Source organism: Phoxinus phoxinus, assembly GCF_949152265.1.
Source record: "Phoxinus phoxinus genome assembly, chromosome: 25".
NCBI classification, from domain to species: domain Eukaryota; kingdom Metazoa; phylum Chordata; class Actinopteri; order Cypriniformes; family Leuciscidae; genus Phoxinus; species Phoxinus phoxinus.
Window position 1 is genome coordinate 3,874,920 of NC_136900.1, and position 23,559 is coordinate 3,898,478.

Here is a 23,559-nt window from a genome sequence, read left to right on the forward strand (position 1 = left end):
ACCAATAACTGTGATAATAGTTACAATAATATACTATTTTTGGCTGAATCTGTGGTTATCGTGGTAATGTTTTGTTAGTGTAATATGGCTGTTAGTCAGCTGGGTACTATTTAAATATTTGATGTTTGTTTACCCGGAAAGCTCCGCCTGTCGTCGCATAAGCAGCACCGGAAGTTCACAGGGTGACGTCTAAGGCAGCGGAAACAGGTATGAGGGATAGAAAGTGCCAGAAACAGCCAGAGAAACTCATCTAAACATGACATCTCACAGTTTTATTTAAAGCTAACAGATGTCAGACAGATCGTCGAGCATCACGGGTCAGATTTAAAGACCGTCTGACGAGTTTATCAAACTGTTAGTCCTGTTTAATCAATACGTAGCTGAAGCAGATTAGCTTCCATGCTAATGTTGTGAAATAGTCAACTGTTCTGGAAATATTAACATGTTTTTTTAAGAATGGTAAACATTTAGCATTCATGGGGTTTAAACATTACATTTAACAATACATATTGTATTTACTTCTGTCTTTAGAGTCTGTAGCGTGTTGTGTCTACGTGTCCTAAGCCCTGTCAGATGATACACACAGTTTGGACTCTCAGATGAAAACAGGCCTGAATTCTGATCATTATTTGTTTTTAAGAGGATTTAAGTCCGATTGTGATCTGTGAAAGGCCACTGGTTCCCCCTGGACTCCCAGTAAGCAGACAGCGAAGAGGAAAGCCTGCGGTGTGACCGAGAGCAGTCAGTCAGGATGCCTCTGCTGTTCCTGGAGCGCTTCCCCTGGCCCAGCTTACACACATACACTGCCCTGAGCACTGTTCTGCTGGCCGGGACCATCCTGAGCGCCTACAGCTCGGTCCGAGACTCGGAGGACGCCTCTCCTCTGTCTGGAGACTCACACAGCGGCTCTGATGAGGAGATCAAGCTGGATCCGCTGGAGAACTTGGGGAACATGGCCACGAGTGTGCTTGTGTATCTCATCACGGACAGCCTGTTTGTCTGGGTATGTGGGACCGCAGCTTCAAAACACACCAGCGTTGTTGAGTGATGATGTTTTTATTTGAAAGAAGCTGTCGTTTTTCCCACAGGTGATGGTGAACACGGCGTGCTGCATCCTCATGCTGATCGCCAAAGTGATCCAGTGCATTGTGTTCGGCCCGCTGAGAGTCAGTGAGAAGCAGGTACGAGTCATTCACGTCCACGTCAACTGTGTCCGGCAATACACACACTTACAGGTGACACTCGAAAAATGAGAATATCATGCAAAAGTTCATTTATTTCAGTAATTCAACTTAAAAAGTGAAACTAATATAATATATAGACTCATTACATGCAAAGTGAGATATTTCAAGCCTTTATTTGTTATAATTTTGATGATTATGGAACAGATTATGAAAACCTTCACAATATTCTAATTTTGAATTTGGGGTTTTCATAAGCTGTAAACCATAATCATCAAAATTATAACAAATAAAGGCTTGAAATATCTCACTTTGCATGTAAATGAGTCTATATATTATATTAGTTTCACTTTTTAAGTTGAATTACTGAAATAAATGAACTTTTGCACCATATTCTCATTTTACTAGTTCACCTGTATATGCGGAAGACCTTAATAACAAACATCCTCGACAACTTGAGTTCTTTTGTCACTTCCATATAGATACATAACATAGAATAAAAGTATAGGTCATATCTAGGGGTGTAACGGTTCACAAAATTCACAAAAAGAAAAGAAATGCCAGAGAAATGTCCTTGATTTAATTTTTTTAATTATATTTTTATTAAAACTAACATCATAAAGTATGATATTGTTTTTACTTTGAGCAATGATGGAGCTATACTTGACTTTTCTTAGGAGCATATAAAAAAACCAGCTCCTTGGACAAAATGAAATGTAATATTGTAGTAGTTATAAACAGGTTTATTTTGGTTCAGATTAACATTTGAGGGCAGCAATTGTGTTCATAATGTCAAAATAAAACCGACGTAATGTTACTTGAAAGCATTATAGCTTTTACTATTCCTGCCACACTTCCATGGTTACAGTTGGTAGTGTTACTACAGTAAATCCACGGTGAATCTGTGGACACTGAATAGTTCATTCATGGCACAATGTTTCTTCCTGGTTTCCACATCAGCGCTGTTTGATCCGGTAATAACGGAGAAATGTGAATGTTTCTCACTAGATCTTTTTCACTGGATCTCGCTGTGTAGTAACAGTGCGACTTGAAATTTTGGTCGGCAGGAAAAATGGTTCGGTTTGAAAATGCATACTGAAAACCGAACCAAAAGCCTCGTACCGAACGGTTGAATACGAACACGTGTATCGTTACACCCCTAATCATATCATGGTTTTACTTACTGTAAATGTGATGCGATGCAATGTGTTTTTGTTGTTGTACGGTTAAACAATATGTTAATCAGTGACCGATGTCAAAACCAATATCTGGAGAGTTGAATGGATATAATTCTAGTATTTACATATTCAAACAAGTGTATTATTCACAATATGGTAGTTGCCTAATAAAAACAATGTTGGTAGATTTTGAAAAGGGGAAGATAACTATTCAAAGCAGTGGCCTAGTTATTAACAGATGACTCTACAAAAGCCATTCAAATATTTGAGGTCAGAAATATATATTTATTTATTTATTTTTGCTTGAAAACGGACTGTAAAGACTTTGATAATGTTGCAGAAATGTCCATTTCAAAGAAATGCTTTTCTTTGTAACTTTGTATTTATCAAATCTAATCTTATCTCAAATAATTCTAGAATCAAATCAGATTCCACAGATATTCCACAGTTTTCACAAAAAAATAAAAACAGTTTTCAACATTGATAAAAGATCATAAATGTTTCTTGATCCTCATATTGGAGTGATTTCTAAAGGATCATGTGACACTGACGACTGGAGTAATGATGCTGAAAACTCACAGGAATAAATCACTTTTTACATTATATTCACACAGAAAACAGTAATTTTAAATTGTAATAATATTTAACCGTATTAATATTTTTTGATCAAATAAATCTAGCCCTGAGCACAAGAGAGCTTAAAACCATCAGATAGCTTCTGCCAGTGGTGTGTGCTGTAGGCTCCTGTGAAGCGCGCGGGCGCATGCGCTGCGGTCTCCGCCGTGGTTGTGTTGTAGTTTCTGTGGTTGTGTTGTGACGCCGCTCTTCTCTGTCGTCCAGCATCTGAAGGATAAGTTCTGGAACTTCATCTTCTACAAGTTCATCTTCATCTTCGGCGTGCTGAACGTGCAGCGGGTGGAGGAGGTGGTGCTGTGGTGTCTGTGGTTCTCCATGCTCATCTTCCTGCATCTGATGGTGCAGCTCTGCAAGGACCGCTTTGAATACGTGAGGAGGGAAACACTACACACACGTCTACACTACACACACGTCTACTCGTCACACACGTCTACACTACACACACATCTACAGTAGTGCTGTTCCACTCTTTACTTTACACCATGATCAGTTTCTGCTCTGATAAACATTTGCTTTAACCACCAATATCATCCGAGAGATGTGTCACTCTGAAGTTGTAAGATATTTGTTGGAGGATCTGAGTATAATTAAGACATTTATGTATATTTTTATAAGATGTAAATATTAATTGGGCTACCTACCTTTCCTACTTCCTTTCTTCCATCCTTTTATGTTCTTATTCACTCACTCCCTACCTTTCTTTCTTCCTTATTTTCCTTCCTTACTATGTTTCTTACTTATCTCATTTATTCTTTTATTCTTTCTTGCTTTCTTTCTTGCTTTCTTTCTTTATTTATTTCTTTCATTTTTTCTTTTTTTTACTTCTTTCTTCCTTCCTTCTCTCTATCTCTTTCCTTCCTTCCTTCTCTCTCTCTCCTTCCTTCTCTCTCTCTCCTTCCTTCTCTCTCTCTCCTTCCTTCTCTCTCTCTCCTTCCTTCTCTCTCTCTCCTTCCACTGCTCCTATTTACTTATTTCCCTTCTTTTTCTTGCTTCTTTCCCTCTCTCTTCCTCAATTCATTCCTTCATGTTTCCTTTATTTTACATTCTTATTTACTCACTCCCTTCCTTTCCCCTTCGTCTGCTCTAATTTCCTTCCTTGCATTACTCTTATTTACTTCATCCTTCTTCCTTCCTATTGTTTTACTTCAAATTCCTTCGCCTCTTCGTTTGTGAGTTGCTGATAAGATGTGTTGTTTGTTCCTGCCAGCTGTCGTTCTCTCCCACCACCCCGCTGGGCAGTCATGTGCGAGTGTTGTCTCTGCTGGTGTCTGTGCTGCTGTGCTGTGGGGGTCTAGCGGTGCTCTGCGCTGTCGTCGGGCATCTTCACGGCATGCACACTGTCGCCTTCATGGCAGCGGAGGTAAGATCTCTCTACAACCCTTGTAGCGACTGTGAAGAGGACATCCCTCTTTAGTTTTTCCCTTTTTCCCTACATTCTGAAAGTCGGCTTGACACGGAAGTCGCGATGGTCTTCAGCAATGATTGTAGACTTGATTTTGTCCCTGGGGAATTGATTGGATGGTTTGCTATTGATCAATCTCATTAGAGTAACAGGGTGTCCCGCCAATTGATTTGAATAAAGATTAAATATTAAAACGGCACATTAACTTTACAAAACAATAATGATGTGCAATAATAAATACTTCCAGGGCTTGACATTAAGTATTTTATATAATTTTTCTACAGTTTAGCATTTAATCAACGTTTTCACTGGCTACAATTTTGACATCGATACCTTGAGGGAAAAACTGCCGTATATATTTGTTTTAATATTATCTCATAATTTGGCAGCAGGAATATTAGACCAAGACCTATCGCACTGATCCATTACACCGTTACACACGCGCTTTCTTTCTCAACTGTTCACTTAAAACATAACTGACTGTGGTTACGTAAATACTTGCCAAGACCGGCATTTTGTGTGTATTTGACACTCAGCACAATCTGCAGGAATGAGTTAAATTATGCGCAATACTTGCAATCCCACGCCGAGATTCAAGCCCTGTAACAGCAACAATATTCACCCGGAGCAAATGAGTGAGTGGAGGCGGGTGTGTGTCACTCGCTGTCGGAGAGATCATGAGAGAGAGAGAAATCGCTGCTGGTATTGAGTATCTATTCTGCGGAAAATGTGTATTGGAAGCGTTTTCACAGAATAGATAGTCAATACCAACAACGATTTCTCTGATGATATTTCCGTATCAGATTCAGATATTTCAGTATCTAATTTTTTTTATTTTTGACACTACATTGCACTTAGTTTACATTTAATCAGTTTGTTATTTCTATATTATTATATATAAAATTCAAGCCACCAAAGTGGCTAGTAGCAGAGACTGCGTCACACTCCACTGCTGAAATACACACACATTTGGCGGATTGGCGGGTGTTAATGTCAAGCCCTGAAAACTGCAATATTCTATAAAAATTGTCTTGATATTTGGATATTATGCTGACTTGAAGTAACCCCAAGCCTTGTCTCCTGTCCTGCAGTGTTTGCTGGTGACCGTACGCACAGGACACGTCATCATACGGTGTGTGTGCTCTTAAGAAAGCCATCAGCTCTGCTAAATGTGATTAGCCGAAGCATGAATCTGAAGGTTTGGATCTGTTGTGTACAGGTACTCCATTCACCTGTGGGACCTGAACCACGAGGGCACCTGGGAGAACAAGAGCTCGTACATCTACTACACTGACTTCATCATGGAGTTAGCCATCCTCTGCCTGGACCTGATGCATCACATCCATATGCTGGTGAGACGCTGTGTAACAGTCATGTGACTGGCTCATAGTGACGATCAATATGGTCTGATTGGACTCTTATTGAGACGGTCTAATGCCTGGTTCAGATTACACTATTTTGGCACGATCTGTTTGACGTAGGGTCATCAGCATAACAGTGGAAACTAATCCCATGTTTTCTTATAATATTACCAAGTGGCAGCATATAAATTGAGAATAGCAGAGGGCCTAACACAGATCCTTGCGGCACTCCATCATTCACTGACGTTATCTTCGATTTTTCCCCATTTAAATGGACAAAATGGTAACGGTCTGATAGGTACGATCTAAACCAGCTTAGTGTGTGTGTGTGTGAGTGAGTGCGTGTGTATATATGTGTGCAACGACACGCGATGACTGGTCAGAAAGCAACGTGTAGTCAGACATGTTCTTGTCCACGACACGACAAGATTTTAGGAGTCAAAATCGTGTAATGTTCACATGTGTTTGCGTCCTGTCAGATGTCACAAACTTATACCAGCGGCGTACATGATTTCTTACTCTTGTCACGTGTGTGTTTGAGAGTTTTTGAATAAATCCTAGTGCCTTTATGATCATGTATTCTTGTTGTTCACACCTTCGCAGCTCTTTGGAAACATCTGGTTGTCCATGGCTAGTCTGGTGATCTTCATGCAGCTGCGCTATCTCTTCCACGAGGTGCAGCGGAGGATTCGCAGACACAAAAACTACTTGCGTGTTATTGACAATATGGAGTCCAGGTGAGGAGCCTGAAGGTTTTCAGATTTACTTATAACCCAAAGCCTGTAGAAATGCATCTTTTAATAAGCACAACATCTAAATAAAGATGCTAAAGTATGGCAAAGCTTAGGGCTGGTAACCAGAAGTCACATGAGCTATCAGCATTGTGCTCTTGAAAAGAGATTTTACCTTTAATGAGTTTGTAAAATGACGTATTTACATCAATATAGTTAAGAAGGATAACTGCGAATCTCACAAAAACTCAAAAATAAAAAATAAATTAGATTTTGCTTAAGAAAACAAAGCCTGTAAATTGTAAATGAATAACGGTTTATAAATTGGAAATAATAGTTATTGTAATTGAATATATAATTATGTGTTAATAACGGCAATAATGATTCAATTTCATTATTTAAAAAGTAAAATCAAAAGTTTGGGATCTGTAAGAATTTGTAAGAAATTAATACTTTTATTCAGCAAGGACACATTAATTTAATCAAAAGTGCCAATAAAGACCTTTACATTCTTACAAATAATATTTTGGACTTTCTGTTCATCAAAGAATCCTGTGGGGGTTAAAATTATATCATCGTTTCTGCAAAAATATTAAGCAGCAAAAACAGTTTTCAACATTGATAAGATCATCATATTAGAGTGATTTCTGAAGGATCATGTGACACTAAAGACTTAATAATGAAATAATGCTGAAAATTCAGCTATGATCAGGAATAAATTACGTTTTAAAATATAATCACATAGAAAACAGTCATTTCATTTTACAGTTTTACTGTACTTTCCCTGACACCTTAACCCACTCTACCCACTCCAGCAAACCTAAACCACCTAAACTTACCCATAAATAGTCTCGGTGTGTGTATCGTGTGTGTGAGTGTGTTCTGAGTCAGCCTGCTGCATTGGCTGATGTAAACCAGACGTGTGTGCTGACACGAAGCGTCTGCTTGTGTGCAGGTTTGCTGTGGCGACGCCTGAAGAGCTGTTGGCTAATAACGATGATTGTGCGATCTGCTGGGATTCGATGACTTCAGCGCGCAAGCTGCCTTGTGGACATCTCTTCCATAAGTGAGTAATAACCAGATCCTGCCAGCGCTCTCGCGTTCTAATCGCTCAAACATCGTTAATCTGACATTCATTGTTTATGTGCAGCTCGTGCCTGCGCTCCTGGCTGGAGCAGGACACGTCCTGTCCCACGTGCCGCATGTCTCTGAACATCAGTGAAGGCGTGAGGGAGCGAGAGGAGGGCCAGAGGGAGGCGCTGGATGAGAACATGCCCGCTGGGCCAGGAGCCGAGGCACGGCCGCACATCAACCAGCATAACCACTTCTTCCACTTCGACGGTGAGGACTCTCGTACACATCCATGCAGAATACAAGCCGTTTACTGGGAGCAAGCTGTAGAAATCACTCTTTCACATTTGTTCAGTGTTGCCACAGTTACTTTGAAAAAGTAATCTGATTACTCCTTTAAAAAGTAACTTAGTTACTCTACAGATTACTGGTTTTTAAAAGTAACTAAGTTAGATTACAAGTTACTGAAAAAAGTGGTCAGATTAGAGTAATGCGTTACCAGCATCATTGCATTTGTTAACTTGCATAATGCCTATTCAGTACTAGGGGTTTGCGATGTATATAGTTTATGATAATATAGTAATTGTTGTTTTTACGATATGCGGTCTGACATTGAGTGTCCCTCACTTTAAAAAAACACAGCCAGAGAGCGCACGCATACACTACGTGATGTACAGGTGAGCTCGAAATATGAGAATATGGTGTAAAAGTTCATTTATTTCAGTAATTCAACTTAAAAGGTGAAACTAATATATTATATAGACTCATTACATGCAAAGTGAGATATTTCAAGCCTTTATTTGTTATAATGTTGATGATTATGGCTTACAGCTTATGAAAACCCCAAATTCAAAATTAGAATATTGCTTATAAAGGCTTGAAATATCTCACTTTGCATGTAATGAGTCTATATAATATATTAGTTTGACCTTTTAAGTTGAATTACTGAAATTAACTTTTGCACGATGTTCTCATTTTTCGAGTGTCACCTGACTAGTAGGTTATAGTAGTGCACGTGATCATTTAGAGCGATTTACTCTATTAAAATGCGTTTATAATGCCCCCAAAATTCAAGATAAGGGGAAACATTTATTTAATATTTGTATAATTTAATATAGTTAATCAATATCACACAATGTTTTTTTTTTATCAGCACAATTACAAATGTGATATTGCTTTTATACAGCAGTTCAATTAACAAGAAGTTAATATTAAGTGACTTAAATTACATTTGACACAATATTGTCTTTTTTATCCATTTCTCCAACGAAAATGGTTCAAAACTCAGCCACAATGAATGAATGATTCAATGACACTCATTACGAGTTCCTGAATGAATCGGTTGAATCTCAATGACTCTCTCAGTGATTAATTTATATTTTTATGTTTAAAACATTAAAAACAAACATTATTATGTATTATTATAAACATTAGTTATGCATTTGTAACTGCATCTGAGCTGCATTAGATAGACGGTTTCTGTTTCCTCTGCACTGCATAGATTCATTTAATTGATACTGATTTTATTTTATTGGTGACCGCCCTATTATTCTAATTGAATTTGATTAAATTAAGAATTTTTACACAAAAGATGATACATTCATACATGCATTTAATTAAGTTTGGGGGAAAAATGGCTTTATAAAGGTACAATGCCCATAAAAGGTAAAACAATCTATTTAAAATAAGTTTTTATCTCATCACTGATGACTTGAAGATAGCTCTGAACACACAGGCTTCTGGTAATGAAATCATCATGAGTGTATAATATAAATCTGGGCCGTTCCCCCGCAGGGTCCCGCATTGCCAGCTGGCTGCCGAGCTTCTCAGTGGAGGTCATGCACACCACCAACATCCTGGGCATCGCACAGGCCAACAACTCCCAGCTCAACGCCATGGTGATCCTTCAGCTGTTTACTGACAGTCTGTGTCACACAAGTGGCCACGCTATTAACCGGCTTTTCCTTGAATTTCTCAGGCCCATCAGATCCAGGAAATGTTTCCACAGGTCCCGTATCACCTGATCCTGCAGGATCTGCAGCTCACCCGCTCTGTGGAGGTCACCACTGATAACATCCTGGAGGGCCGGATACAGGTGCCTTTCCCCACACAGGTGAGGCTCACACCGCTGACAGAGTTAGGGGATGCAATGATACGTTCTTTCCATTTTGGTAAAACCTCACCGGCCCAGAGTCTTGCTCCGCATTGCTGAAGGTGAAGTCATTTCTGCACCACTAGCATCACCAAACTGAACTGAAAAAACTGACTATTTCAAAACTGTTGAATGACAAAAAAAATTCATTTAACAGAACCATGTGCTCACAGTGACTTTGAAACTTTGTAAATAAACAAGTAAATTCGAAGAAATCTACTCCAAAAATTTATCTCTGCGAAAACCCTCCAGATTCACAAACGCTCTGTGAACCTCAGGTTTGATAGTTAAATGTGTGTATGTTAGTGAATTTGAGCAGTGTTGTAATGTAACGGAGTACAAATACTTCGTTACTGTACTTAAGTAGAAATTTCACGTATCTGTACTTTACTTCGCTATTTAAATTTATGTCAACTTTTACTTTTACTTCACTACATTTCCTAGATAAAATGTATACTTTTACTCCGCTACATTTCCACTAAGCATCTTCGTTACTCGTTACTACAAAATAAAATCAGAAGAAATGTGGGTTTGAGGTTTGGCGAATCACTGCTCCTAGATTGCATTGCGCACACTCTATTTCAGCGTAAAGCTTGTTTGTTGCCATGGAAGCGCGAGCCGCGGCCGCGCGCGAATCCCAACGCGACGCTTTACGAGATAAGATGCAAGTGGCTAAACTAAACCGCTGATTTACAATAGAAGTTTTAAACGACCGACATAAATAATCAGTTTGCAAAGCTCATCTTCGGTAAGGGGAGATTTACAGGTAAAGATAAAGAGACTGAGAGATGGAGATGAGAGATGGAGATGAGAGAGGGGAGCAGAGCAATATCCTTTTGCATACTGTGCCCAGAATGAGAATAACTTTATTACAATGGATTCCTATTTAACACAGATATACATATGTTTTTTGCCAATGACAGTGGAAAAATAATATGCCCCCGAACCCCCAAGATCACTTTTGGGACCTCTGTATTTATAAAACCCTGTATACGGCTATTGCACTGAATATAAAATTATATTTTTGAAAAATACAATGAATTATAAGGCTGTACAGAACAGTGCACTATTGCAGACTGATTTTTTCTTAGTAGAGCAGCTAACTTAAGGTACATGCAGTGCGAGATAAACGATAACACAAGTACAGTGGGCTACAGGCTACAAAACACAAACAACAGCAGGTTGTACCAGTTAATAGTATGCCTAGTATAAGAAATCCACAATAAAGTTCACAAACAAAGTTAACCGCTTGCTTTAATAAAAATAAAAAAAACTTTTTACTTTTACTTAAAATACTTAAGTACATTAAATATCAGAAAATTACTTTTCATACTTAAGTACAAAATAAATCAGATACTTTAAGACTTTTACTTAAGTAATATTCTAAAAGGTAACTTTTACTTCTACCAAAGTCTTTTTCTAGTACCATACTTGTACTTTTACTCAAGTATTGCTTTCTAGTACTTTATACAACACTGAATTTGAGACATTCATACATTTCCAGATTCTGAATAATTTTCACATGTAGCTTATTGGTTGGTTAATTAATTTTATTTTACATTGTTACTTTTTTTATCAATATGCAGTGTCATCAGTTAACCTAAAAGAACACAACATTTTTTTGCACTAACTACAACACTTTAAAACTGTACCGATTTTAACTGTAAAAATACAGACACTTTCATGAATCTGGAAATTCCCGTCCGTTCGTGTTTCATGAGCAAAACCCAGTGTGTGTGTGTGTGTGTGTTGGAGCCGTTTGGCAACATGTCCTGGTTTATTCTCCTTCCATTGTCCTGTTGATCTATGCTGGCCTGCGTAGTAAGAGTGTTTCTGTCTCCCCCTGTCCCTGCTCCAGTCTGTGGAGCGCTCCCCCATCCAGGGAAACACTGAAGACCCAGCGGGGGCCAGCAGCGGGTCAGAGGTCGCGGCCCCTGAGCCACAAGACTTCGAGGTTCGCGGGAGCCGCTTCTCCAAGTCTGCAGATGAGAGGCAGCGGATGCTGATGCAGAGGAAGGAGGAGCTGCTGCTGAGAGCTCGCAGGTGAGCCTCGTCTCCGCGTACAGTTCACCATCTCTGACATTCACAGGAGATGTCTGTGTCGCCCCCTGGTGACAGGCGCACACAACTATAGGGATAAACCGAATGTTCGGCCACCGAAATTATTCGGCAGAAAATGAAAAAAAAAAAGAAAATTTCGGTGTTTGGACAAATATTTAATCAATCAATCAATCAAAATGTATGTATAAAGCACTTTAAAATCTAAAGTGGACACAAAGTGCTGTACAGTAAAACAATAAATAAAATACATAAAAGCCCTAAGTACAAAGCTCACACGACCTATAAAATACAAATAAAAACAATAACAAACCATACAATGAACCAATACCCTCAATATCACCAAACATGCAGGTGAATAAGTGAAAAGACCGAATAAATTTTACCGAACAATGACGTTTTTGATGACAAATGGCAAACAGCATAGAGTGAGAGACAATCACGCTTTATGAATCCAGCAAACATGTCGTCAGTGTGGAAGCGTTTTAAAGTGTCCGAGAAAGACCCAAAAATGGCCGTTTGCAGACACGGTTCTGCTGAGTTGTCAAGGGGTGCATCTGCAAAAACTTAGGCTACAGCACTATTTAGTGTAATTCAAGTCAGAGACGCGTGTGTTTAACGAGAATCTTCAAAAAGACTATCAAGTTATAAATTATGCGCAGTAAGTTGTGGAAAAATCACTCTACTGTTGTCTCGGGCGTAATGACGGGCACCAGAAACGCTCTCTCAGACTGCGCGCGATCCCGAATTAACTTCTCTCTGCGCCTGAATCTGACACACAGCTGTCAGTCAAACTGCCCATCACGTGGAGTATCTCACGTAAATGCAGTCGGTTATGGCTTAACCGCTCGGTGAAACCGGATGTGTGTCAGAATACTGTATTACCGGTAGATCCAAGCATTTGGTCTTAAAATGACAGCAGCCTTAAATACCGGTCTGTCATATTAATGTTAATTAAACAACACAAGATGGACTTGTTTTGTTGTAGGCATACAAACATTACATTCCTGCTGCAGTTAGTTAGCTATAGGCCTAATATCAGCTCAAAGATGGTCAAATAAAAATATTATTACTTAAACAATTTATTTATTTTAAAGTTATATTGTGCTTTGTTGGTATAATGTCTGCTGGAATGTAAACAAAATGTTCATTGTTAAATAAATATTTTTAAATGTTCAATGTTAAATTGTAGTTTTGTAATTGATTTTTTCTTTGAAAAGCAAGACAAAATGGTAAAAAGCGAATTTTGACTATTTAATTTATGCAATGGTGGAAAAATTGTCAAAATAAATGGGGAAAACCGTGTTCGGTATTGAGTGTTTCTTTATATTCTGCTTCGGACAAGAATTTTCATTTCGGTGATCCCTAAAATTGATCATGAAGCATCTGTTACCTTCTGCTTATTCAGCATGATCACATGAATGAATAATGAATGTAGTTTCATATTCACACAAAACAAATAGCCACCAGTATGTTTGAAAGAAAAACTTTCAGGCTTTCAAGGGCTAATAAGACTAAATAATTCTGTAATAATTATAAAATTACTGTTTCGGACATAATTCATAACCACACATTTTTCAGAAATAATTGTTGTAGAATGTTTTAGTGGGACAATATTGGCAATTCTCACCCGTTTAGAATACATCATATCCGGTCGGGTGGTCATATACAGTATAGCTGCACAAAAAGTTATGGTTGCACTTTATTTTACAGTACATGCGCTTTCAATGTACTCTGTGTTCTTACCTAGAAAGCACTGGGTAGTATAAGGTAACTACATGGGTTAAGGTTAGGTACAGGACTAATACCTAGTTATTACCTAGTTTTTGTAATTACTACAATAATTATATAGTACCGTATTTTCTGGACTACAAGTCGCACTGGACTATAAGTCGCATTTATTTAGAAATTTATTTCGCAAAATCCAAGACCAAGAACAGACATTTAATCTGGAAAGGCAAGTTATTCAGCTCCACAACAGCACACAGAACAACAGCTGAAGGTGTCCGGTATGTTAACGTAACACATTAACAGTTATTCAGCGACACAATAGCATAAAGAACATATACCTGGGAGGCTGTATAGGCTAAACCAGGGGTGCCCAATCCTGCTCCTGGCGATCGACTGTCCTGCACAGTTCATCTCCAACCCTAATCAAACACACCTGAAGCAACCAATTAAGGTCTTCAGAGCACATCAGGATCACTTGAAAATGAGAGGTAGGTGTGTTTGATTAGGGTTGGAGATGAACTGTGCAGGACAGTCTGGAGCAGGATTGGGCACCCCTGGGCTAAACTAACATTAGCCAGCGAGTCCAACAAGTTACCGGTAAGCAAGTTCACCAAGCTCCCGTGATCTCACTCCACAACACTGAACTCTTCATCCTCGGTGTCGCTTCTGAACAACTCCGCTAACTAGAGCGCCCTTTCGCGGCTGTAGACTGTCATGTTTTCTCTTGGTTCATCTCAGTCAGTATGAATTAATTTTGATATTAGTCGCCCCTGACTATAAGTCGCACGACCAGCAAAACTATGAAAAGAAGTGTGACTTATAGTCAGGAAAATACGGTATGTACATCTGAAACAGGACTGTAAAATAAAATGCTACCAAAAGTTATTTATATTAACACGACTATTGCTTTGGATCCGAAAATTCTGCATGTCCATATGTTCAGAACTCCATGCGAAATCTCCATTAGACACTAATGACTTCTGGTCTGTTATTTGCCAGAGATCGTGACACGTCGGCCTTGCAGAAATGATAAATGGGAATGCCCCAAGGGTTTGTCTTGGGTCTGATTAAGTTGTAGTTTTTAAGACGCTGTGTTCTCTCTTTGTCAGATGTTATCTTCACAAAAAGCCAGATGAAGGAGATGTGTTTTCTGCCGCTGATACGGATGACGTCATGCCCTCGATGGAGGACTCGGACTCGGACTCGGTGACGCTGCGGCGCAGGAGGATGGCGGCCGCTGCGGAGAGACGCATGCAGAGGCACGAGCCGTCCCCGTTTTGAGCCCGCAGGAGCATGCATGATGTGTCTGTGGGACAGCCGTGCCGTCACACAGTTTCTGGCTGATCAATGCACATGTCTGCTAGATGCAACTATATAAGTCCCCATCAAACATCCATTGGAATAATACACGGAGCCGTTGGCGCACCAGGCAAATTTTGGTAAGCGTAAAGTAAAAGGCACATGCAACTTTATTCATGTGTCCACCATAGACCGAATCATTTTAAATATCTTCGCTCCTGAACGAGAGCGTGGCTTCGACAGCTGACAGATTTCACCCGTTTGAATTTCTCTTTACTTTCGGGAATGCTGCATTTCTTAAGCATCTTTGTAGGATTTTAACAAAACGATGTTGCATACTAACAGTTGGACTCAGTCTAGAGCTTAAGCGTCATGCTTAATAGCACGCTAGGGTTGTGAATTTCGAGTTTCTTTCTTCGGCCAGCAAAGACCCACACAATGTTGCTGCCGGCTAGTGTTTGAATCGGCCTTTAAGTGGGTTTGGGACAATCTTGAGAGTTTGAGCGGTCTCGTGTGCTTACAGTGCCATCCCGGCGTTTAGAGTCTCCGTGGGAAGTGGCTTAGGTCCTAGTGTTTGCTCCTGTCATAAGAGGCGTTCGTTTAGTCACATGATCTTGTTTCTCTAGCCACAGTGTTGTCGTTCAAAACAGACATGCTTTATATTTAATTTCTCTCACTTTCTGGACTTGTGCTGGTGGAAAAGTTTCCTTTCCCGAGAATCTGCCGGCCTCAGTCGGGTGGAGCTGTGTTTAATTCAGGGAAAGCCTGCTGTCCTGTTCTCATGTTCATAAAACCCTTTCTCTCCATGCAAATGAAATGGCGCTTCTATCCTGAGGACGGTCCATTTGATTGGGTTATTCAAACAAGACGTACACAATTATGGTCAATAGGTCAGTTTTGTAGCGTTTTATTCTGTTTGCATTTTAATGGTTTTAAAATACTTTTATTCTTTAGCATACTAGTGTCTACGAATGCTTGTCTTTTACTGGCCCACGGAATTTATAATGTATTTTCACAGGATCATTTGGCACAATCTTGCATGTTGAGTTTGAAGTGAGCAAGCTTTTCATGTAATAGCGTGTGACTTTTAATACACATTTGCCTTTGGTTTAATAACCATAATCCCAAACAACATAACCATGGTCACTTACGTGTACATATGTGTGTGTGTATATATATATGTATGTATATACACACACACAGCCCATTTGTCATTCTCAAAAAAAGAAGCATGTCTTCAGAATTGTTTCTGATGTTTTACACTGTGAATCTACTGTCAAATATTTGTATTGTCACATGGACGTTTTGAAGTCGTATTTTTTTTTTACCTTTCATGTAGAAGTTTTTTCTATGCATGAAATCACTGACCGTTTGTGTTCTTCTTTGTTTCCTGATCAACTTTCCCAAAGACTCTCCTGGTGATTTACTGGTTCTCGTGATCGTCATGACCATGTCCGTATAGATTATGTATGTTTTGGTTGCACAGATGCACCTTTCAACAGTATTTAAAAAAATAAAATGTATTAATGAAACATCCACTGGACCGATTCAGATAATTATACGTAATTTGGTTGAAGTTTGTGCTGTTCTTGGAGACCAGAGGGAAGCATTGGTTTGCTTTATGTACACAATTCATTCATTTGTGCCTCAAATCTACAGTGGAATAATAATCGTCTGAATTGTGTAAATACTTTTGTAATAAAGACTGTAAAATACATGTGAAATGACCCTGTACAAAATAAAAGTCACAGCTGCTTTAGAAGCTTTTACCCACATTTCCCAGTTTCCCAGTGTGTTTTCTGTTGAGTATGAATAAAACCATATATAAATGTAGTAGTGCTGTCAGCGTTCACGCATGCAATACATTTTTGTCCAGTTTAAAGCATTAAAATATGTAACGCTATTGCCTGTTAGACAGAAAGGAATGGCACAGGTAAATATTACATTTATTATGGGTTTATTTGAGGGTTTTTTCAAGTTCATTTAAATTAAATGTTGTTATATTTTTTTATTAGGGGGGTGGATTTTTATCGAGACAAGTATTTAAAATATTTAGTTTTTATGTTGTTTTTACATTAATCTGGTTATAAACTGTGAAATTATAACATTTAAAATTATAGTTAAAATAAAGTTTTTAATTACGATTAATCTAGTTTTTTTATCGACTGACAGCACTAACATTTAGCTTTGTGCAAAACTAATTTTAAGCTTAGCCTTTAGATCAAAAGGCCAAGATCGTGGAAGTGTGTCCACAATTTTTGGCCAGTAGTGTATTTAAATAGATTTTAATTCATATTTATTTTATTTAGTCATATGTTTTGATTTAAATCGCACCTTTTGCCGTTTCCCCAGTTAAGAGCAGTGTGTAAGCTGAGCAGTGTGTGTTGAGTGACACTAGAGGGCGCCACCGATCCACCGCCGATCACAATATATGACTGCATTTGAAACAAATGTTTGCTGGACGATGGCCAGAATATGCCGTCTTCTTGATATACTAATGTTCTTTTGCTTCATTTGATAATCTGGGAGTGAATTCAAAAGCAATTAAGAGCACACCTAACAATGATCAATTGATTTGACTAAGTGTTGAGCTCTTCACGTATTGACCAGCTCAGTCTGTAATGAAGAGGTCATTGATTAACGCTTCAGCTGCCGTCGGCTCTGCTCATAAAGCAGGATTTCAGGAGCATCACTCCAGAGACTCCTGGACGATTCCCATAGCAAGTCGTGGGTTTGGACCGACATGAAAGTGAGTAAATAATGAGGGTTTCCTAAAGTTCACTTAGAGCGAGCTAGGCCTCAGTTAAAGGAACACTCCGACTTTTTGGGACTTTAGCCTATTCACTTTATCCCCCAGAGTAAGATAAGTCCATACATACCTTTTTCATCTCCGTGCGTGCTATAAGTCTGTTTGACGCACCCACCGCTAGCCTAGCTTAGCACAAAGACTGGATGTAAATGGTTGCAGCTAGCATACTAATCCAAATAAGTGACAAAATAACGCAAACATTTTCCTATTTACATGTTGTGATTTGTGACTATTTTCTCTGAAGGCGAAGCACTGCTACTTGGGCGGAGTGATAACCGCAGCACCTGAGACGCGCTCTGAACGAACTCTCTGCTCCTCCTCACCACGGCGCGTCTCAGGTGCTGCGGTTATCACTCCGCCCAAGTAGCAGTGCTTCGCCTTCAGAGAAAATAGTTCCCAGTATTTATACGGTTAAAATATGTCTGTGTCTCATGTGACTTTGTTTTTTGTACACTCTGTGACTATACAAATCACAACATGTAAATAGGAAAATGTTTGCGTTATTTTGTCACTTATTTGGATTAGTATGCTAGCTGCAACCATTTACATCCAGTCTTTGTGCTAAGCTAGGCTAGCGGTGGGTGCGTCAAACAGACTTATAGCACGCACGGAGATGAAAAAGGTATGTATGGACTTATCTAACTCTGGGGGATAAGGTGAATAGGCTAAAGTCCCAAAAAGTCGGAGTGTTCCTTTAAGGCATCGTCCTCGTGTTTAGAGCTGTAAACAGCAAACATATGTTTTATTTAGTAGGCCTGTATCAACAAAACAATTATATTTTCTCTATCACAGATAAACATATGAGGCATAGGCTACTGTGCTGATTTCACCTTTAGGGCTGTAACGATTAATCGCGATTAATCGAAATCCAAAATAAAAGTTTGTGTTTACATAATATATGTGTGTGTATTGTGTATAATTATTTTGTATATATAAATACACACACATGCATGTATATATTTGAGAAATATTTGCATTTATATACTGCATATATATTTTTATATGATTTATATTATATATAAATAGAACTATTTTATATATAAATAACACATTTTTATTAAATATATACATGCATGTGTGTGTATTTATATAATTATTATACACAATACACATATATATTATGTAAAGACAAACTTTTTATTTTGGATTTTGATTAATCGCGATTAATCGTTACAGCCCTTCACATTACCCTGAAATTATAGTCCATATCTTTCAAATAGGGGAGATTAGTGGTCAGTTGTGTTTTAAATGCTATACATTTGCACAATGCATTAAATAAATAGGATATTTGTTGTGTGTAAATTTTGATATTATGGAGGACCAAACCTGCAGAAATAAAAATTTATTTTTGTATAATTCCCCCCCCAATTTATAATTTTATGCTTTTATTTTGGGATAAAATAAGGTTCCATTTCAACAACTTAATTATTTCAACAACTTTGAGTATTATTGTCAGATCAAATCAAGGCATGTTAAATATATATTGTCATGGTGGTCGGGTGTTTTTTTTATGTTAAGGTTTATTTATATGCACAGAATAAACCCTTAATAAATTCTCACTGGAGTAGGCCTACATTTAAGGGGACATTTTAAATTAACATTTTTTGTAAGAAATTTTAATTGTGTGGGATTTGTGTTCATGAAGCAGTGCATATGTAAATGAAAAAAGACAATGTTCTGTGTTAAACTCTATTTAATTCTTCTGTCGTGAGTTTAGATCAGGCGGCGTCGCGACTGCTGAAAAATGCATGTGTGCGTGACGTCAGACGCATCTGTCATAACGCTTATGATGTTTGAGCTCGTTGGCGGGTTGAAATGTTTCCCCTGAGTGCTTTTACACCGGCAGAAATCAATAGCGGCTCTGCTGTCACCCTCTCAGCTCGGAGACTGCTCTTCAAGCCAGTTTGATGTGTCTCTTCAGCGCTTCTCACGGGGACTATCGAGAGCCGTCACTAAATCATGTCAGCTTTTTCTCTCTGATTTTCGCGGCTTTTCTGTCGCTTTTCCCGCGCAGTGCGGATGGGACGGGAATCAATAGCAACTTTGATTTCGCGCCATGTGAAGTAGGCTACCAGCTCGCAACTTTGAATGCTTCCATTACCTCAATTTAACCTTTTTAGTGCTGAAAGAATAACTTTGAGAGGCTGCTTTTTCTTCTTCTTCTTAGGTTTTCAAAGTTTTAAGAAGTCAGTTAACATCATTTTGTAGATCAAGCGACACATCAGAGTTCAGAAATGATTGACGTTATAAGGAAATATATTGTCAAACGTTAAAAAACCTGCTTGTTCACCCATGAATGAAATGTCATGATTTATTCATATCATTCCAACCATTACTATTTTCTTTCTAATGTGAAACATGATGTTTAAGCATCTATTTTCCATCCAGTGGATGGAAAGCCCATAAGGTCAAAATGACGCATTTCGTTATTCCTGTCTGTATACATGAATCTTCTGCCTTTTGCATGCTCAAAAAGTGGTGTAAAAAGACCACAGCAGTCTCACATGCTGGCACTGATCTGTCTTTGTAACTTCCCACCACCTTGTAGTTTATTTAGAAATCTTTAATTCATTTATGTTTGCAAAATTTGTTCAATCTTTGGGATTGAAAGCACCCCTGGTTTGACATCACTGTCGGCAAACTCCACATGACCTTGCATGTCATGTGACCAATCTCAACCCAGCAAGTTTGAAAGCTACAACTAAGGCTGTTTACACGGAAACGATCTGAAGAGAAAACGCAAAAGTGGCGTTGCGTTATCACTTTTTATTCTGCGTTTAGACGAGTGTTATGGGGGGGAAATCTGCGTGCATATGGTGACGCAAAAGTGTGTGAAATTGGATGTAGTGTGCACTCCAGGCGGCTAGGTGGCGAAGTGGAGCACTGAAAGTGAAAGAGACGCTGACACAGTTTCTCATGTTTAATACGGTAAAGCTGCTGCTATAACCCTCGGTGCTCTTCGCGTGTCGCTCAGATGTATGTATATATATATATTTTGTCAATGAAATTAATGCTATATTTTAGTTTGATAATGTTTTGTTATTTTCCTGTACTGGCGCATGCCTGTGACGTAAACGCGTATGCGACGCCTTCACTGTCTAGCAGACTTTTGCGTTTTTACCCTTTATACGGGAACGCGATGGTGAAGCATTTTTAAGATTTCCACTCTGGAGGGTGGTTTCACTTTTTTGCGTTTTTAAGCCCCAAAAACGCCGTCGCCGTGTAAACGAAAGGCACATCCGATAAAATATTTTTACGTTTTCACCAGCGAGCGTTCTCGTGTAAACAGGGCCTTAGGGGCTGTTTACACAGCACCATTTTCAACTAAAAACGTAAAACTTTGTATGCGTTTTGGCCGTTCATTCGTGTTTTTTTTTGAAAACGCAAACTTTTGCAAACCGTCTCCATGTAAACAAACAAAAACGCCAATCTGTGGAAACGATGACCACATGCGTATTATGTGTTCACTCTACAGTGTTTCATCGCCACCTAATGGCCTGGCAGCAGAATACAGCGTTTTTAGTCATTTTCACGGATCCGTGTGAATGGGGATCATTTTAACACTGGGTGTCGTCTGTTCATGGCAAACTCAAAGGAAAAACTTCTCCTTTTTAAGCATATCGTTGTCGTGTAAACGTACACTACCCTCAGAGGAAGTTATCACATGACTTTACCAAACCTGGGGCCAGTTGCCTAAACATAGCCATTAGATTAAGAATGTCTTAAAGTCGGCATGAAATCAAAATTGACCCTATTTACTTACGGATATTACTAGTCTTGTGGTGAACAATTAATCTGTGCAAGTTAATACACAGAAAAAATTATTTTGCCGTGGTTATCTTTAATCAAAGTCTGAAAAGTTACTTCCGGTCTGGAATGGTTATTTTTCTGATGACGTAGGTTTGACGTCTTGGGTTGGTTAATCGCTTCACCACTCCCTCAAACCGTTACTCTGCTATGGGCGAGAGATGGAGAGCTAAAGCAAAACCCTGCCCTCTGTTCAATATTCCCTTTCACTCGGAAATGCGTCACAACACTTGAGAAAAGTCGTTTGCAACTTCCGGTTCACGCGGACTTTAAGAACTATACCAACTAGCAGTTAGTTAGGGGTAATCAGTCTTACTTTTCAGTATCAAATTACATTAATCTACATTTTTATGTAAGTTCTGCACAGTCTTAAAGAAAAATGTATAAGACTAGTCTAACTTTTAAGACTATCTTAGCAGTTTATGCTACCTTACAATTACAGACGCTCTCTAACTGTCAGTCGTTTTGTGTGTTTGGGTTTACTGACCTGTCTTTGCAGGATATAGTTCTGGATAGAGGGCCTGTTGAAATTAGAGAAGCGGAAGTTGGCAAAATGACAGAAATTGCTTCAGAATTGTTAATTGTTCATATTTGACTTAATTAGGAACAAAATCAACATGAAGGTAGACATGAGCTAACTCATTCAGTTCATTTCAATTCAATTCAATTTGGGTAAACTTGGCCGATTATCTATTTTCCCTCATACTGACTGGATGTGAGCATCCTCACGATGGGTCAAAGGTTAATAAAATTCTCCTTTTCCCATCCCGTTAAAATCTCCTACTCTGACTGATAACCCCCCAGTCCAAACTAAGCCTCTAATCACAATATTATTAGAGAAACCCCATCTGATCAGTATATAAATCTCTCCATCCAATTACAAGATGTAATATTTCTGCAGTGGCGCTGGTAATGAGCTCTAATGCCTGAGCTTCAGTTAATCCCCCTCGGATGCAGCACAGATCAGATGTTGCCTCTGTAATTAGACTGGCAGAAAATCATTATTTCATGTTTGAGGAAGGAAGGAAGTCAAAGGAGGTGTAGTCCCTCTGCCGCTCCTTTCTGAAATGTAAATTGCAGTTTAATGTTTTAATCTAGCGTGTTGAGTGTTTGCTTAGTACTCTAGACTGATAACCACAGACTAGCAGTACAAGTATTAAAAATAAAAGAGATATGAATGTGAAAGAGAGTCTTCTTTTAAGCCTGCTTGTAAACTTTAAGTCACACACTTGTGCTCATCTCTTAAAGAGGAACTATTATGCCCTTTTACAAAGTCTACTAGAATAGGTTTTCATGCTTGAATGTTCAAAAAACACCTTATGTTTCCTCATATTCTCCATTGTTGCAGCGCTCTTCTCTGTCAGTAACTCTGTTTAGTTCCTGTCTCTATGAAGAACCTCCTTCTCAAAAAGCACACTGTGCTCTGATTGGTCAGCTGGTGATTGGTCAACCGCTTTGAGCGTGTTTAGGAAATGTAATTGTCAGGGTCAAGGTGGAAAAAACAGCTTCTCTTGAGCCCTGTTCACACCTGGTATTAAGATCACAAGTGGACGAGGTAATCGGGGCGTTTTGAGCTTGTCCACTTTCGACCACTTCCAGAGGTAGTTGAAAATGCATTCGACCGAATTGCTTTCGTAGTGTAAACGCTCAAGTGGTCGGAATGTGTTCAAACAGCCACAGAAGACCGTCTTCTCTCCACCTACTGACCTCATGCGTAAACATTATGGGAAGCGCACAAGATTTAAACTTTATCGGCTGAAGACCCAAGTTTGGTTTGAAGACGAAACCGTACCAAGCGCAATGTTCTCTCTCCATTCCTTATTTCTAACACACACTGTTCAGCTGTCCGAGCAGAAACGAAAGCTGATGCTCTCCGTGTGTTCATCCATCCTCCGCGTTCACACGTAAATTGCACAAGCGTGTTTCATCCATATCTGAAAAAGTCCATACATTTACCCGTCCATTGACCCTCCCCTCAAAGAAATCAGGACAGAAGTGGTTGAAAGTGGACAAAAGAGACGGATTAAAACACCAGATGTAAACGGGTATGTGACCCTCGTCTGCTTGTGATCCGATCGACCAAAACACATCTTAATACCAGGTGTAAACAGGGCCTTGGACATGGCGACAACACACTACTACG

The 23,559-nt window shown here is 39.0% G+C and overlaps 1 protein-coding gene and 1 long non-coding RNA gene across 5 annotated transcripts in view; both read left to right on the forward strand.

Annotated features, from left to right (window-relative positions):
* Positions 1-97: 97 nt before the first annotated feature.
* Positions 98-16,575, forward strand: amfra (autocrine motility factor receptor a). Of its 4 annotated transcripts, none has more exons than XM_079604182.1 (14): positions 98-207; positions 532-1,003; positions 1,089-1,181; positions 3,200-3,364; positions 4,203-4,355; positions 5,489-5,529; positions 5,617-5,749; positions 6,362-6,495; positions 7,445-7,555; positions 7,640-7,830; positions 9,355-9,458; positions 9,539-9,673; positions 11,571-11,755; positions 14,611-16,575. In XM_079604182.1, the coding sequence occupies exons 2-14, from the start codon at positions 752-754 to the stop codon at positions 14,780-14,782; spliced, it is 1,869 nt and encodes a 622-aa protein (XP_079460308.1). In that variant the 5' UTR covers positions 98-207; positions 532-751; the 3' UTR covers positions 14,783-16,575. The 4 variants fall into 4 exon arrangements, with proteins under 4 accessions (XP_079460308.1, XP_079460309.1, XP_079460310.1 ...); XM_079604183.1 differs by having other exon boundaries at positions 641-1,003; XM_079604184.1 differs by having other exon boundaries at positions 188-354.
* A 678-nt stretch (positions 16,576-17,253) lies between these two features.
* Positions 17,254-23,559, forward strand: part of LOC306993247 — a 33,099-nt gene continuing 26,793 nt past the window's right edge. The window contains exon 1 of the long non-coding RNA XR_013796421.1: positions 17,254-17,549. This is a non-coding gene — a long non-coding RNA (uncharacterized lncRNA). The remainder of the gene's footprint in view (positions 17,550-23,559) is intronic.